At 41.5% G+C, this 15,378-nt stretch overlaps 1 protein-coding gene across 1 annotated transcript in view; it reads right to left on the bottom strand.

The window, feature by feature from the left end:
• Positions 1 to 1,184: 1,184 nt before the first annotated feature.
• The window catches only part of LOC134929624 (collagen alpha-1(I) chain-like), a 70,855-nt gene continuing 56,661 nt past the window's right edge, over positions 1,185 to 15,378 (bottom strand). Inside the window, exons 18-22 of the mRNA XM_063925209.1 lie at positions 11,366 to 11,512; positions 5,703 to 5,879; positions 4,985 to 5,075; positions 4,825 to 4,902; positions 1,185 to 1,945 (exon numbers count right to left, since the gene is read on the bottom strand). Of these exons, the coding sequence (XP_063781279.1) occupies positions 1,755 to 1,945; positions 4,825 to 4,902; positions 4,985 to 5,075; positions 5,703 to 5,879; positions 11,366 to 11,512 (684 nt within the window). The 3' untranslated portion in view covers positions 1,185 to 1,754. The remainder of the gene's footprint in view (positions 1,946 to 4,824; positions 4,903 to 4,984; positions 5,076 to 5,702; positions 5,880 to 11,365; positions 11,513 to 15,378) is intronic.

Here is a 15,378-nt window from a genome sequence, read left to right as displayed (position 1 = left end):
CAAACCAATAAGCACGGTCGCCAAAATGTAGTAATCCAATTTCAAGATATTGAAAACACTTGGATCCTGGCAAAGCAAATAAAGGACTTGATCTACAAGTCTGACAAACTTAGCTGAATCACTTAATGTCATCTCCTCCTTCAATTTCGCAAGCTGCTTTTACAAAAGTCTAATTAGAGGACTCATCTGACTCAAGCTGGCAGTGTCTGAACTCACTTCACTGGTGACTACTTTCAATGTTTTAAGCACCTTGCACAAAGTACATTCCCCCCTTCTCTGCCAATGTCATGACTTTTGTAGGTTTTGGATGGCTATTTGCTGTTCCTCCATCCGATGAAGCATATAAAGGGTAAATTTCCACCTTGTTACTACCACTTGCTTCAGTTAGTGGCAGGGCAAATTGAAGTGTTCTTGCAGGCGCTGTAGTCTTCTGCATTCAGCTGCTGAATTACAAAAATGTCCAAAGGAGCCACAGGCCGCATATCCTGGATGTCCCTGTCATTTCTTAAAAATCTCTGTACCACCAAGTTGATTGTGTGAGCAAAGCATAGGACATGTTGGAATTCACCCAGTTGTAATGTTTCTTACAAGAATTTCCATAGAAAAGATTATCTGGGTGCAACAATATCATCTATAATGGATTTCTGTGTGTAACTGTGAACTTATTTAATGACAAGTGTATTTGATGCGATGCTTCAATAAAATTGTCTAAAAAAACAAACAAAAAAACAATGTACTACTGACAAAGGGGTTGATTAACGTTAAGCAAATCTCTGTTCACCGACGCAAATCATAAATGTATGCATACAGAGCACACGCAAATTTGTGCATCTATTTGGAACTTGATCAGATCTTTCTGTGAAATTTGGCGTTTTGGTAGGTAATAATGCTAGCGCATGAAACCACCCTGACATGTGCTGTAAGCCCCCAATATGTGTTGAGAATTGTAAGATAAATTAAATGTGACAAACTAAGGATCAGCTGCTTTATTACTAATAGGCCTAAACAGAACATGAATACAATGCACTGAAGCACTGATCATTTAGCGGTAAATGTACAGCTGCACACAATATGAAACACCGTTTCATTGTCTCCACCATTTCAGAGTTACAAATCACAAATGCCACATACAAAGCAATTACATATGAAACACTCCGCACATGGTTATAAAATGAATAAATCAGTTTAAGAGGGACAAGTATTTTATTGATTTTTAAATATGAACAGATCATTCTTTAGAAAGTACAATACAAATGTTATTCTTTTTATTCATTTTGTACTTTTTCTTATTGCCACAAAGGTCAAGGTACAGTAGTTGCTCTTATTTTTCATTTATTTCCAACTATATCATGAGTACATACGTGTGGCTGAAATATGATCTCTTTATTTGGGACCTATATAAAAACATTCTTAAATAACATTGTAGTTTCACAATTACGCATTGCAATCACTTCTCTTTGTGTAATTATAATCCTCCATTAGGGGGAGCTGACCTACTATTTCCTGTTTTCCAAGGCGTGCTGTGAAAATGTAGAATTAGGTAGATGAAAGTATCTCTGGGATCCACATATGGAAACAGCATGTTGGGAGAACATGCAACTGTTGTTTGTATGACTGTAGGATTATCCCTTGTTTTCTGCATGTCCATTAACCTTACACCTCATTACCTCAAATCCATGGTGTAAGCTGATATCACAGAAAACAAACTGAAGCAGTTATTGTCTTGTCCTCTTCGGTGTCTATCTCATGGGTACTCAGAAAAATTTCCTCAGTCCCTGTTCACTCAGCATTGATGGAGCATTAATACCACAGTCCCTGGCTTCACAGAATCCTGGGACACCTGCTGAGCCTGGAAGCCCCTGTTGGCCTAGAGGACCACTGTTTCCAGGAGGTCCTTGTGGTCCAGCTATTCCATCTTTGGCTACACCTGGGTATCCTGGATAACCTACAGAAAGGAAAAGTAATCAGCTATAAATACAGGAACATTGTAATACCTGAAAGAAAAAAAAAATACCTCCAGAGACTACTCACTCAGTGAGTGCATTGTATTATCAAAATGGAAGCAGTCAGTGCTGAGTACAAATGCTTCAATTTCTCATTTTCCATTGTCATATTTACCATCTTTTATGTTGCCCAACCTAGAATCCAGGAAAAACACTGTTCCCAGAGACAAACTGCATTTTATGTCTTGTGAAGAACAAATTGCTGCACCCATAGCTACATGAGGAACACATATATGTACCAATAGATACACAAGGAACACATTACTGCACTCAAATATACAGTACATGAGGAACACATTGCTGCACCCAAATACACAGTACATGAGGAACACATTACTGCACCCACCAATACATGAGGGACACATTACTGTTCCAGCAGATACACAAGGAACACACTGCTGCACCGATAGATACACAAGGAACACATTACTGCACCCATAGATAGTTACATGAGGAACACATTACTACTCCTACATATACATGAGGAACACATTACTGCACCCATAGATACAGAAGGAACATGTTACTGCACCTATAGATACACTAGAAATACATTGCTGATCCAATAGATACATGAGGAACACATTACTGCACCCACAGATACACGAGGAACACATTACTGCACCCATAGATACACAGGAAGTACATTACTGCACCTATAGATACATGAGGAACACATTATTGCATTCATAGATACATGAGGAACACATTGCTCCTCCAATAGATACATGAGGAACACATTGCTCCTCCAATAGATACATGAAGAACACATTACTGCACCCATAGATACACAAGGAATACATTACTGCACATATAGATATACGGGGAACACATTACTGCACCCATAGATAGATACATGAGGAACACATTACTGCACCCATAGATAGATACATGAGGAACACATTACTGCACCTATGGATACATGAGGAACACAATATTGCGTCTATAGATACATGAGGAACACATTACTGCAACTATAGATACATGAGGAACACAATAATGCATCTATAGATACATGAGGAACACATTACTGCACCTATAGATACATGAGGAACACAATGTAATGTGATTACATTATTAAAATAATAAAAATTAGCAAAAACTTTCCCTTTCATACAAGAACTGGATTTAACTGCACTATGTTTGCATATTTTATGTTTTTCTCTGGATGTTTTTACTACTTCCAGGGGTGTAGCCAGAACTTTGTGGGCCCCATAGCAACATTTTGAAGGGGCCCCTGACCCAATGCTTCTAGAAAGACACATCTCTGCAACAGTTGTTAATTTTATGCCCCATAATAGTGCCCTAGTTTATTTTCTGAACCAAAGTAGTGCCCTAGTTATTGTATGCCCCACAATAGGGGACCTTAAATGGGGGTCCAACGGTGACGCCACTGTTGGGAAAGCACAGCAGAGGTTGTTCTTCCTCAGGCAACTAAGGAAGTTCAACATCCCACAGAAGCTTCTGCTCCTCTTCTACTCCGCGATTGTGCAGTCTGTACTGTGCTCCTCGATACTGGTATGGTACGGCTCCGCCAGTGCGAGGGACAGATGCAGGCTCTAAAAGGTGGTCAGAACCGCAGTGCTCATCGGGGTCAACCTTCCCTCAGTCCAGGACCTGTACCTGTCCAGAGTTAAAAAGCGGGCAACGAAGATAGTAAAAGACCAGCTACACCCTGGCCACAGCATGTTTAACTTGCTTCCTTCAGGCAAGCATTACAGGGGCATCCCCGCCAGGTCCATTAGAAGCCTCAAAAGTTTATTTCCCCAAGCAGTCCACCTGCTGAACTCCTGATCATTGACTGACTAGACGTACATGTAACCCCCCCAAAAAAAAACACCCCCCCACACACACACACACACACACACACACACACACAGACACACACACCTGCTTATCTGTTACCTACAGTACTTGGCTGTTGTATAGCAAACCGAAGACAAATTCCTAGTATACGCAAGTATACCTGGCCAATAAAGCGGATTCTGATTCAGATAGTGCAGTGGTTTATTTTATGAACCAGAGTAGTGCTCTAGTTCATGTCATGTCATTTTCTGGGGCAGGTTACAGATTTAACTGTGACAGGGAATTTGGCCCTTCTCAGCTCTGGACCTCATAGCAGCTGCAGTCCTTGCACCTATTGGTGTCTATGTCCATGCCTACTCCTGCATCCTGTCCATCCTGAAACGCTTAGTTAAGGATTTGGTGCTCTTACCCCTTGTACTACAAGGCAATTCCAGTCAATCACATGTTTTGAGTGCAAAGGGATTTGCACTTGAAGTACAAGGCTGAAAGCTCCTTTCTCTCTTCTGATCGTTTAACCTTTTTGATGTCATCACTTACTATCCTTTTTATATATCTACAGTACATAGTAAATGATACATACTTTATACTGACTACAGCATTTCTATCATGTTGGTCTCCACATACTGTATATATGGAGAATAAAGGAAATTCTATGATCCAGAAATTTTCTGTTTTGATTGTTCACTTTTAATGTTAGCTAGACAGATAATCATATATTGCTGATATTGTGCTTATAATAATAAAATAATCTGATATTCTGCAGGTTGCCATGTGGGATGGAAAAACAGATACATGTCAGTTTTATCAGAAATAATTCTGAATTATTTAAGTAAAACTGTAGCTACTCACAACTAGGTCAGGCAATACGGTCCTCCCCCTTCTACGTATTGTTTCTTTTTTAAGGATATTATTTAATTTAAGAGGAAGATTACAGTAACTGATGTAGGTTTCTATTTCTCAGCGTTCATATGGGAGTTTACTGTACATATGTATAGATGTACACAAGATAGTTTACCTCTTGGACCTTGCACTCCATCAGGACCTGGCAGTCCAATACCAGCATCTCCTCTGTTTCCTTTCTCACCTTTGTTACCTAAAGAAAAAGATCAAAACATAAAAATGCTAATTATTCAGAATAGTCCTGGCAGTATAAAATCTTAGCGCCATAAACTCACCTTGGTCACCATCCGCTCCTTTTGGTCCAGGAACACCAATTGGTCCTCTAGGTCCACGGTTTCCATTAATTCCAGCAGCACCTGTTTTTCCCTGTTAAACAAATATATCTGAACGCTGTAGTTGTAAATGTGAAATGCAGTGATATTAAGTTTACTGTATAACTCTATAATAAATCCTGGGTACAGAAAGGTTACGTATGTCACTGTTATAAGTTGCTACAAGAAAAGCATCACCATTGTGGAAACAGAAATGGCTTCTGTTCTCATACTTCATAGAAAATAACAAATACTAATTATTTTAGAAAGTATCTTACTATAAAAGTGTTTAACATGCACTTGTTAATTATTAGGTGCTTATGTTCCCATTAGGGAGGTCGGCAGAGATCACTCCATTAACTTCCTTGCCATAACGTATGTTAAGTGCAGTAAATGGAACAGCCAGTGTTTGGGAAACCAAAATGTTCCCACAGCACTCACAAACATGAATAAAATCATGTGGGTATGGGATCATTAGAACCAATGTGTGCTAATAAAGTATTTACAATAAGTTTTGTTCTAAACCTGAATACAACAAAAGTCCCTCAATACAACATGGTTTCAATGAGCAATCTATGGCAATCAATAATGGCATTTTTATTCCCTGGGAGGAAACTAAAACTACACCTCTTTAAGAACCACTTGCTCATTCCATAGAATCCTTCACATTACTTGTCCTCACCTTCTTTCCAGATTTCCCTAGAACCCCCGGTAGTCCTGGTGGTCCAATCAAACCTGCATTAGCAGTTGGACAGGCACTAGCACACTTTCCTCTAATGCTTGCAGCATACTGTGTTGTTGCTTCAATTACCACCTTGCGGCACAGCTCATATACTATCCGATCTGGCATGTCAGGTCCCTAAAAGAAGAAATTGTACATTCAATTAAAAAAGTTATGGTTGAATATTTCAGTATCTCTATTTAAATCAAAATTGCAGCATGTGGTACATTAGTGAATAGAGACTTAGGGGTCTATTTACTAAGCCTTGGATGGAGATAAAGTCGCTGGAGATAAAGTACCAGCCAATCGGCTCCTAACTGACATGCCACAGGCTGTGTTTGAAAAATTACAGTTAGGAGCCGTTTGGCTGGTACTTTATCTCCAGCGACTTTATCTCCATCCAAGGCTTAGTAAGTAGACCCCTAAGGGCCTAATTCAAGGTATATTGCAGAACAACATTTTCCTCTAATGGGCAAAACCATGTGCACTGCACCCAAATCTAACTCTCTCTGCACATGTTATATCTGCCCCACCTGCACTGCACATGGGGCCTAATTCAAAACTGAAAGCTGCTGTGCGTTTTCGCACAGCGGGCGGTCAGATCCGAACTGCGCATGCGTATACAACGCAATGCGCCGGTGCATCCGACGGCTACAACTGAGATCGCCGGTCAGCGACGGGATGGTGCGAAGGATCCATTTGCACGGGCGTTCGCAAGATGATTGATAAGAAAGGGCCATTTGTGACTGGCAACTGACCGTTTTCAGGAAGTGCCCGGAAGAACGCAGGCGGGCTCAAGCGTTTTCAGGGAGGGTGTCTGACGTCAGCTCTGGCCCTGATCAGCAGGATTCCTTCGCACTGGATAAGTCCTGGGCTGCGCAGAGACTGTGCAAACTGATTTTTGTGCAGCTCTGCAACACATGCGATCGCACACTTGCACAGCGATTTTACCCTCCCCTGTAGGTGGCAAATATCTGATCGTAGGGCAGCAAAAAACGCAGCCCAGCGATCAGATCTAAATTAGGCCCATGGTTTTACCCGTTAGAGGAAAATGTTGTTTTGTAATCAACCTTGAATTAGGCCCTAAAAGCGATAGACTTGAGACAGCAATGTTTTTGAATAAACTACATGGAATGCAAATAAGTCTACAGAATAAGTAACAAAGCAATAAAGTAGCATACAGTACACTATATGATATTGTCTATTTTTCCGTAACATTTTAAGTTAAATACATAATCTCTGTGTATTTTACTTCTAACTGCCCCTTATGTATTCCATGATGTAGAGTACACAGCCAACGTTGGGTCTGAATCATAGATGGATGCAGTAAGCATTGCTGATGGGTCTTTGGACGGGATGCGGTCAACATCCCGCTGGAAGGGATCCGGCGGTTGAAATACCGATGCTGGAATCCCGACCGCCACAATCCCGACATATTCTCCCTCCGTGGGAATATAATAGTGTGCCGAGCGAAGCGAGGCACCGTGCCCGCAGCGTGGCGAGCGTAGCGAGCCCGCAAGGGGCTGCGTTCCGCTCTCCACCCCTGTCGGGATTGTGTGGTCGGGATTCCGGTGTCGGTATTTCGACCGCCGGGATCCCGTCCAGCGGGATTACGTACTGATCCCCTTTGGACGCAGCAGCGATGCTCAAATATTCTAATGCAGCAGGAGGCATCTTTAGGAAAAAGACGCAGAGCTGATTGTGTCCGAAGACGCAACATTGGATCCAAATTGCAACCATCGGTTACAAGGTCATAGGTCCCGGCCATCTGAATAAGCCTCAGCTTACTCAGCCAAGCCATTGGTGTGCACAGCAATGAATGGGTGTTTTAAGGGGGGGCAGGGTAAGGAGTGGACTAGTGCTATAGAAACAGTAGACACACCTCAAGGTGTCACATGGCTCATCCAATCAGGGCAGGAGGAGGGTCGAGTGTGCTCTCTTGCCTTTCTGCTTTTTGCATGGCGTACATTGGTTGCAGTAAATTCAGCATAGGTGAGAGGCCTTTAGGGGAGATCTGATGGGCAGGGCAAGTGGGGAAAGTCTGATCATTATGTAGGGGAGGTCCGATGGGCATATAAGGTGGCATATGGTGAGGTCGGAGGGCATGTTAGAGAGTCTGATAGGCATATGGTGACTTTTTTGTGGCCTTTGCTGAGTGCGGTAAAACAAAAATGTATACAAAAACAAAGCTCACAGTACAACTGGTTTCAGAGTTCTAAAGACAATCTGATCTCAGCAAACTGCTCAGTTGGAACTGTAAGAGCTGCTACAGTATGCTCAGGTTAATATATTTACATTTTATATATGAAACAATAGTCATAGTAAAAAGTAAAGGCCCTTTTCTGTAATAACACTAGAATGACTTTCATTTTTCTTCAAATTTGTGTTATATTTTAAGCTACAGTTTATAAAATCATTGACAATACCCACTATGGGGGTTATTCAGTACGGATTGCAAATTCTGCTAAAAAGGAGAATTTGCAATCCGTTCTTTCGCATGCTGGGGGCCACCCATCGCAAAGGTAAGGTCGCCCAGTATGCTAATTTACATTGTGGTCGAAGCAATTGTGGACGACCCTCTGCAGCCGCAGCTAGGCTGTGTATGCAGGTGGTCAGCCACAATTTTTTCCGTCGGAGCAGCTGCGTGTGATGTCACCAGCCGCCTCAAAATGGTGCCAACCCACCCCTGTTTACCCCGCAACGCTCCTTTTCCCCAAAACTCTCTGTTGTCAATCAGGCAGAGGCGTTTGCTCCTGCTGCAACCTGAATGCATTTGGTGGCCGAGCATGCGCAGGACGGTACCTGCAGGTGCGCACTGCCGCCGAGGATGGGGTTATTGCAGTAGTGCGACCTGAATAACCCCTATATTTTTTAGAACAATGTTTTTGTGTATTTGTGGCCTGATTCAGGTTTGTTAGCAACGTAAAAAAGCACACAACTGGGCAAACATGTGCAGTGCAGGTGGGGAAGATGTAACATGTGCAGAGAGAGTTAGATTTGGGTGGGGTGTGTTCAAACTGAAATCTAAATTGCAGTGTAAAAATAGAGCAGCCAATATGTACCCTGCACAGAAACAATATAACCCACCCAAATATAACTCTCTCTGCACACGTTACATCTGCTTTATTTGAGTTTATATGAATGTATATTCCTTTTTGTGAGTGTGCGTTTAACACCATGCAATAAAATGACTAGGAGGAGTGGCATATTACATTACCTTCAGGGACTACTTATGTTACTTATTGAATACCCAATTTTTAGACAATGTAATTTCATAAATGTCCTTGTAGACAAAGCACAAAGTCTTTCTGAGTTGCATTTTTTAAAAGTGAGCAGTTTATTGCAAATGTAAACAGTAAAGTTGCATTACAGCTTGGGAGACAGAGCCCAGGTACTGCTTCAGGCAGCCATTTTTATTCTAGTCCTGAAATACAGAACCAGCAAATTAGTTTTCTTAGATTTAAAAGGTGATGGGTGATCGATTAACCAATCAGAAAGCGCCATACCTTGATAAATATTTTATTGCAAATGTAAAAAATCTATAACTATCAGAGTTTTTAATCCAAAATATGGGGCAAGAAAATTTGTCAGAGGTGAGAACAATATTGTTTGTTCAATAAACTTAATTCAAACAGAAAATAAAATCTCTTAATTTTTCTAGCATTAGGCCATTTATTATGTAAAGCTCCATCTATGACAACACTCTAATAACAAGCATCCATAGCCTATATTTTCTTACTGAGAAATACATACAGTAATATTAAGATCATATAACTGTAATCACAAAGGGTTATCAAACTAATTACTTCCTAATCACAAGGAAATCTGTTATATGCTGGTCTGTCTTTCTAGATAACAAGGGTGGGCGGATGGTAATAACCCATGTTTCCATCATTCTCTGATGCTAAAGTTGGCAATTTGGAAAAAGGAAACACATTGCTCTGTGGTTGATCCTAGAATGACCATTCTGTAAGTGACTAATCAGACTTTGATTATGGTCTCTGGTAATTGCAGTCAGCCAATGAATGATCACAATAAATTATCCAAGCAAGAAAAAAATATATATATATGACCAGTCAATTAAGACAAGCCACCAGGCGCTGGCTGCTAATTAGCAAGAGACACCGCAATTAAATAAATATCACCCTGTAACAGCTGCTGCCATATAAAAAGGGGACCACTTAAGCCCCAACTACTCGAATAACAAAGAAAAACAAAAAAATATATATAGCGCTGCTGTGCCAAGGTGAACATATTATCAACACAATAGGAATGTACTTTTAAAAATGTATTATACAATCACAATACACTCGGCCGGTGTTTAAAAACAATTAAGAATTATTTTATAATACACATAAACACTCCTATATAACTAAATTGTTTATCACAGTAAAAAACTATTGTGCAAAAGAAGCTAAAGCGTATTAGTAGATAGCAACATAAGCTTTAAGAATCATCCATGAATTGAAACTGTTTCATCCTTTATAAGTGGTCACAGTTCAAAGTTCCGTTTTAAATTAATAGCGTGTGCTTAAACCATGCTCCAAAGTGATAGATTTCCAAATCTTTAATTGGTCAGCTCTCATATTGTATAATATTGGAAAACCTGTTTTCCTGTTATCCAATATCAACTTTGTCCATCAATCAGCATTGACTTTAGTATTTGTACGGTGCATATAAAAAAAGTCCCACACAAGTGCCCAATAAATATGGAAATTTCAAAGGGCAGACTCCGGTTATCTCTCACCCATAATCATATCATGCACGGCGATGGGTCTCCTCACTCCACTGGTAGCCACTCGTTCCTGGGATCAAGATATTACTGCATGCACCAAATCTCAGCCAGTCCCGAGGATAAATTATTCTTAATTGTTTTTAAACACCGGCCGAGTGTATTGTGATTGTATAATAAATTTTTAAAAGTACATTCCTATTGTGTTGATAATATATTCACCTAGGCACAGCAGCGCTATATATATTTTTGTTTGTTTTACAATAAATTAGCCCCTTGTTACCTGATGGTTTGGCTTTCACCATGTATTATCACTTTAATATGACCCACAAGTTGAACCAAGTACTCCATAAGAACCACTACAACCCTATCCCAGCTTCTTATAAACCCAGCCAAGCAGCACCTTAATATAGTAATACAGGTTGAGTATCCCATATCCAAATATTCCGAAATACGTAATATTCCGAAATACGGACTTTTTTGAGTGAGAGTGAAATAGTGAAACCTTTGTTTTCTGATGGCTCAATGTACACAAACTTTGTTTAATGCACAGAGTTATTAAAAATATTGTATTAAAGGACCTTCAGGCTATGTGTATAAGGTGTATATGGAACATAAATGAATTGTGTGAATGTAGACACACTTTGTTTAATGCACAAAGTTATTAAAATAATGGCTAAAATTACCTTCAGCCTGTGTGTATAAGGTGTATATGAAATATAAATGCATTCTGTGCTTAGACTTGGGTCCTATCGCCATGATATCTCATTATGGTATGCAATTATTCCAAAATGCGGAAAAATTCGACATCAAAAATACTTCTGGTCCCAAGCATTTTGGATAAGGGATACTCAACCTGTATGCATTTCCTCACCCTATAATTGTTGCTTACCAGAAGCCCAGGTAATCCAGGAGGCCCAGGAAGACCTTTTTCTCCTTGTTCTCCAATTGGACCAATGTAGCCTCTTGTGCCTGGTGATCCAGGAACACCTATCCTGCCCAGTGAACCTACTGGTCCGACACGACCAGGTTTTCCTTGCTGTAGCAAACACAAAGTTTCAACATTTTATACACTTACATTATATTTGTACATTTAATTACGCACTAAGTTATCAGTTCGTCAAAATGACGGAACAACATAGTAATGTCAGCTCTGGCGGCTGTGCACAGTGGAACAGAGCAACACTTGAATTGCTTCTTTGGGCACCATCTAGTGGCTGCAGGCGCGTAAAACACTTGAATTCCCCCAATAGTGGTGATGAGCAGAATTAGCCTTTTACTGTATAGGATAATTAGATATAAACAGTTTTTGTCTGAGATTTTCTAAAGTTAGCAATTAACGTATATGCTCGAGTATAAGTCGACCCGAATATAAGCAGAGGCACCTAATTTTACCACAAAAACCTGGGAAAACTTATTGACTCGAGTATAAGCCTAGGGTGGGAAATGCAGCTCTACCCGTACACAGACCTCATAGTGCCAGATATGCCCCACAGTGCCAGATATGCCCCACAGTGCCAGATGTGCCCCACAGTGCCAGATATGCCCCACAGTGCCAGGTGTGCCAGATATGCCCCACAGTGCCAGGTGTTTCAAATATGCCCCACAGTGCCAGGTGTGCCAGATATGCCCCACAGTGCCAGGTGTGCCAGATATGCCCCATAGTGCCAGGTGTGCCAGATATGCCCCACAGTGCTAGATACTTACCCTCCATTGCTCCCGCGCTGTCTTCTGAAGGAGGGACACGGAGAGCACAGCGCGCGGCTCTCCTGTGTCCCTCCTGCGTCTCCGGCGGCAGCGGCGTGTGTTAAAGGAAGTGCCGGTTCGTGCACTTCCTTTAACACACACACGCCGCTGCCGCCGGAGATGCAGGAGGGACACAGGAGAGCCGCGCGCTGTGCTCTCCGTGTCCCTCCTAACGCTGACTCGAGTATAAGCCGAGGTGGCTTTTTCAGCACAAAAAAAAGTGCTGAAAAAGTCGGCTTATACTCGAGTATATACGGTACTAGCTTGTCTTATGGGGGGTACACACGTAACAATGTGTGCTGAGTGATCTAGCACAGACCGCTCAGCACACATCTCTCCCCTCACTCAGCACACAGTGCGATGTGTGCTGAGCAGGGGGTTTGGGGGGGGGGGGGGGGGGCTCACTTCATCCAGTGGTGAAGTGAGCGATCTAACTTAATTGTGCTAATCTAGAACCAGGGGAATACACACGGAGCAATGTGTGCTTTATTTCTAAGCAATCTAGTCAGATTGCTTAGAATGTAAGCACACATCGCTACATGTATACCCCCCTTTACTCTCTTGTGTTGTCCTGGTTTATGTGCCATTTGTGTTACAAGTGGATTGTGTAGCAAGGTGGCATAAGTAGCATTCAATATGTCTAACAGCTGATGCTTATTTGCGCTATGAAGGTGGAGATATGTAACTCTGCTACTTTCAGTAGCTGTTCAAGGTTTTTCCATCTTGCAAAATACATTCAATTATTTATTTAAAATGGCTGCTGTTTGCACAAGGTATACTAAACTAGTGATTTGGTGTAAGCAAAAGAAAACAATGTATTATAAAGGATCCAAAGCCAATATGATATGTGTAGTAAATTCAGCGCTGATATCCCTATAGTTTCTCAGATCAGATGATATTTAATTGGAAGTTATCGGAGCAATACATCTGTAGAAAATAGGAAAAGCTGAACATAGTGAGTGGGGAAGTCCAAAATAATGAACTAGGCTGTGATTTCACCGATGTTCTAACTTTGTACTCTGGGCCTAATTCATATTTGTATGCAGATGCAATTTCTGGGCTATGGAATTGCTGATATAAGCAAGTGAAGCCGCCACCCTGAAATGAAAACAGACGCCCACCGGAGCAATTGCGAACTCATTTGCAATTGCGTACACAGTCGCAGTCTATATACAAAAATGAGGAACATTGGGGCTAAGGGTTGGTCTATGGCTACGCAGACTGAACAAAGCAGGCGCCATGTTATTGCATGTACTGTCACACGACCATCAACAGATACACACCTGCATTTTCCCTACCACTACCCGTAAACTCACCATTAACACCTCCACGCAGTCATTTCCTGCCAATCACTTCTCCATGAAATCATCATTGTGAGCAAGATCGCAGCAGCACCTTTCGCGCATGGACATTGCGATCGCAGCACATATGTAGTCTGCTGATAATCGGCCTGTCGCATGATAATTGGCCATTAAGTACAAACATGAATTAGGCCCCCTGTGCACTGGCTAGCAGCAGCATATAAATGGTATGAGCATGCCAGATTAAACATTTTATTGCACAATGTAGCATGTACCTCACTGTGTACAGGGTGGAAGTAGCTTATTGTTTGACATTATTCCCTATAGAGGTGAGTTTGACCCTATACTTTGCAAATCAGTGTAACAGGAGCCTCCATCACTACTCTGAGACTCCTATCAGAGTCTGAGATGGATGGGATTTGCATTGCTATCTCTCTGTGACTAAAGGGCCGTATTCACGGCACGATTTGGGGAGAGATGTGTGCTGAGCGGTTCGCTCAGCACACATCTCTCCCGCCGCTCAGCACAGCGCGATGTGTGCTGAGCGTGCGGGGGGAGATGGGGGGGCGCTCATTTCACCCAGCGGGTGAAGTGAGCGACCTGCTAGATTGGCCTGCGCATCGTTATCGCTGTGAGGGGTACACACGGGGTGATCACCGCTTAAAATCTAAGCAATCTAGTCAGATTGCTTAGATTTTAAGCAGCGATCGCTCTGTGAGTACCCCGCTTTACTATCATGACTCCATTATCCTCCCCAAATCAGATCAGTGAAGTGATTTTTTTGCCAATGCGCATGTGTCAAAGTCACATTGTGCATGTGTTGCCATGGTCTTGGGACATCGGTTGAAGTGAGGATTAATTTGTGACAATCACGGAGCGTTTGTGGATGGTAATAAGGAGAGCAAGTCAAATGCAGGTGTCACTACCATTTTATAGGCATGTCACAGCTTGTTTTTGTGATCCTGTATGCAGTTCAAATGGTTTAAGCGTCTTACTTTTGACAGCCATGTTGCTAAGCAATCATTGGGTTACTCAGAAAGTCGATTATTGACCAATGATGTGCATCTGATGGTTGCATCTTTGTACACAAGCAGCGGTTCAGATTGGCTGCTGGCGGGTGTCTCAATACAAATCCAGGTACAGTAGTTTCAACATTAGCATATTTTGGCACAGCCACTGCTTACAGGACCGCAGCTGCAAAGACATCTGTGTACATCTCTGATCAGGCTCATTGCCCTTACTTACACAGACACACCAGCAGACAAGTCACAAACACCTGAAAAGCTGAGTTGGAATTATAAATGTTTCTCCTTGTTTTTGTTTTTCTAATAACACATATATAGCTATTTGATACATATAGCATTTTCGAAATATTGAATTAAAAATGTTTAGTAACCATTAAAGAATAAAATAATTAAGCAACTGTTCATTCTAGAGCAACAGATTCAGAGATGTAGACTTTCCAAATGTACAAAAAAAACCAGTGGTAATTAGCTGTGTGATATACAGAGAGGCCTTGACGAGGCTTGGGGGCTTACATACATTTGCGCAAATATATGTAACCAAGATCTCTGAATTCTAATATTTTGTAGGATTTAAATCTGGTTACTGGTATCATTCAGGGTGCTGGGGGAAACAAAATACCTTGTTTTTTCTTGCTTAGAAATACCCCTCCCTTGCATGCACCTGAGTGATATCACTAAGCCAGAGGTTCTCAAACTCGGTCCTCAGGACCCCACACAGTGCATGTTTTGCAGGTAACCCAGCAAGTGCACAGGTGTATTAATTACTCACTGACACATTTTAAAAGGTCCACATGTGGAGCTATTTTTTCACTTGTGATTCTGTGAGGAGACCT

This window comes from Pseudophryne corroboree, chromosome 5, assembly GCF_028390025.1.
Source record: "Pseudophryne corroboree isolate aPseCor3 chromosome 5, aPseCor3.hap2, whole genome shotgun sequence".
Taxonomy (NCBI): domain Eukaryota; kingdom Metazoa; phylum Chordata; class Amphibia; order Anura; family Myobatrachidae; genus Pseudophryne; species Pseudophryne corroboree.
This window is presented reverse-complemented; position numbering and strand designations above follow the sequence as displayed.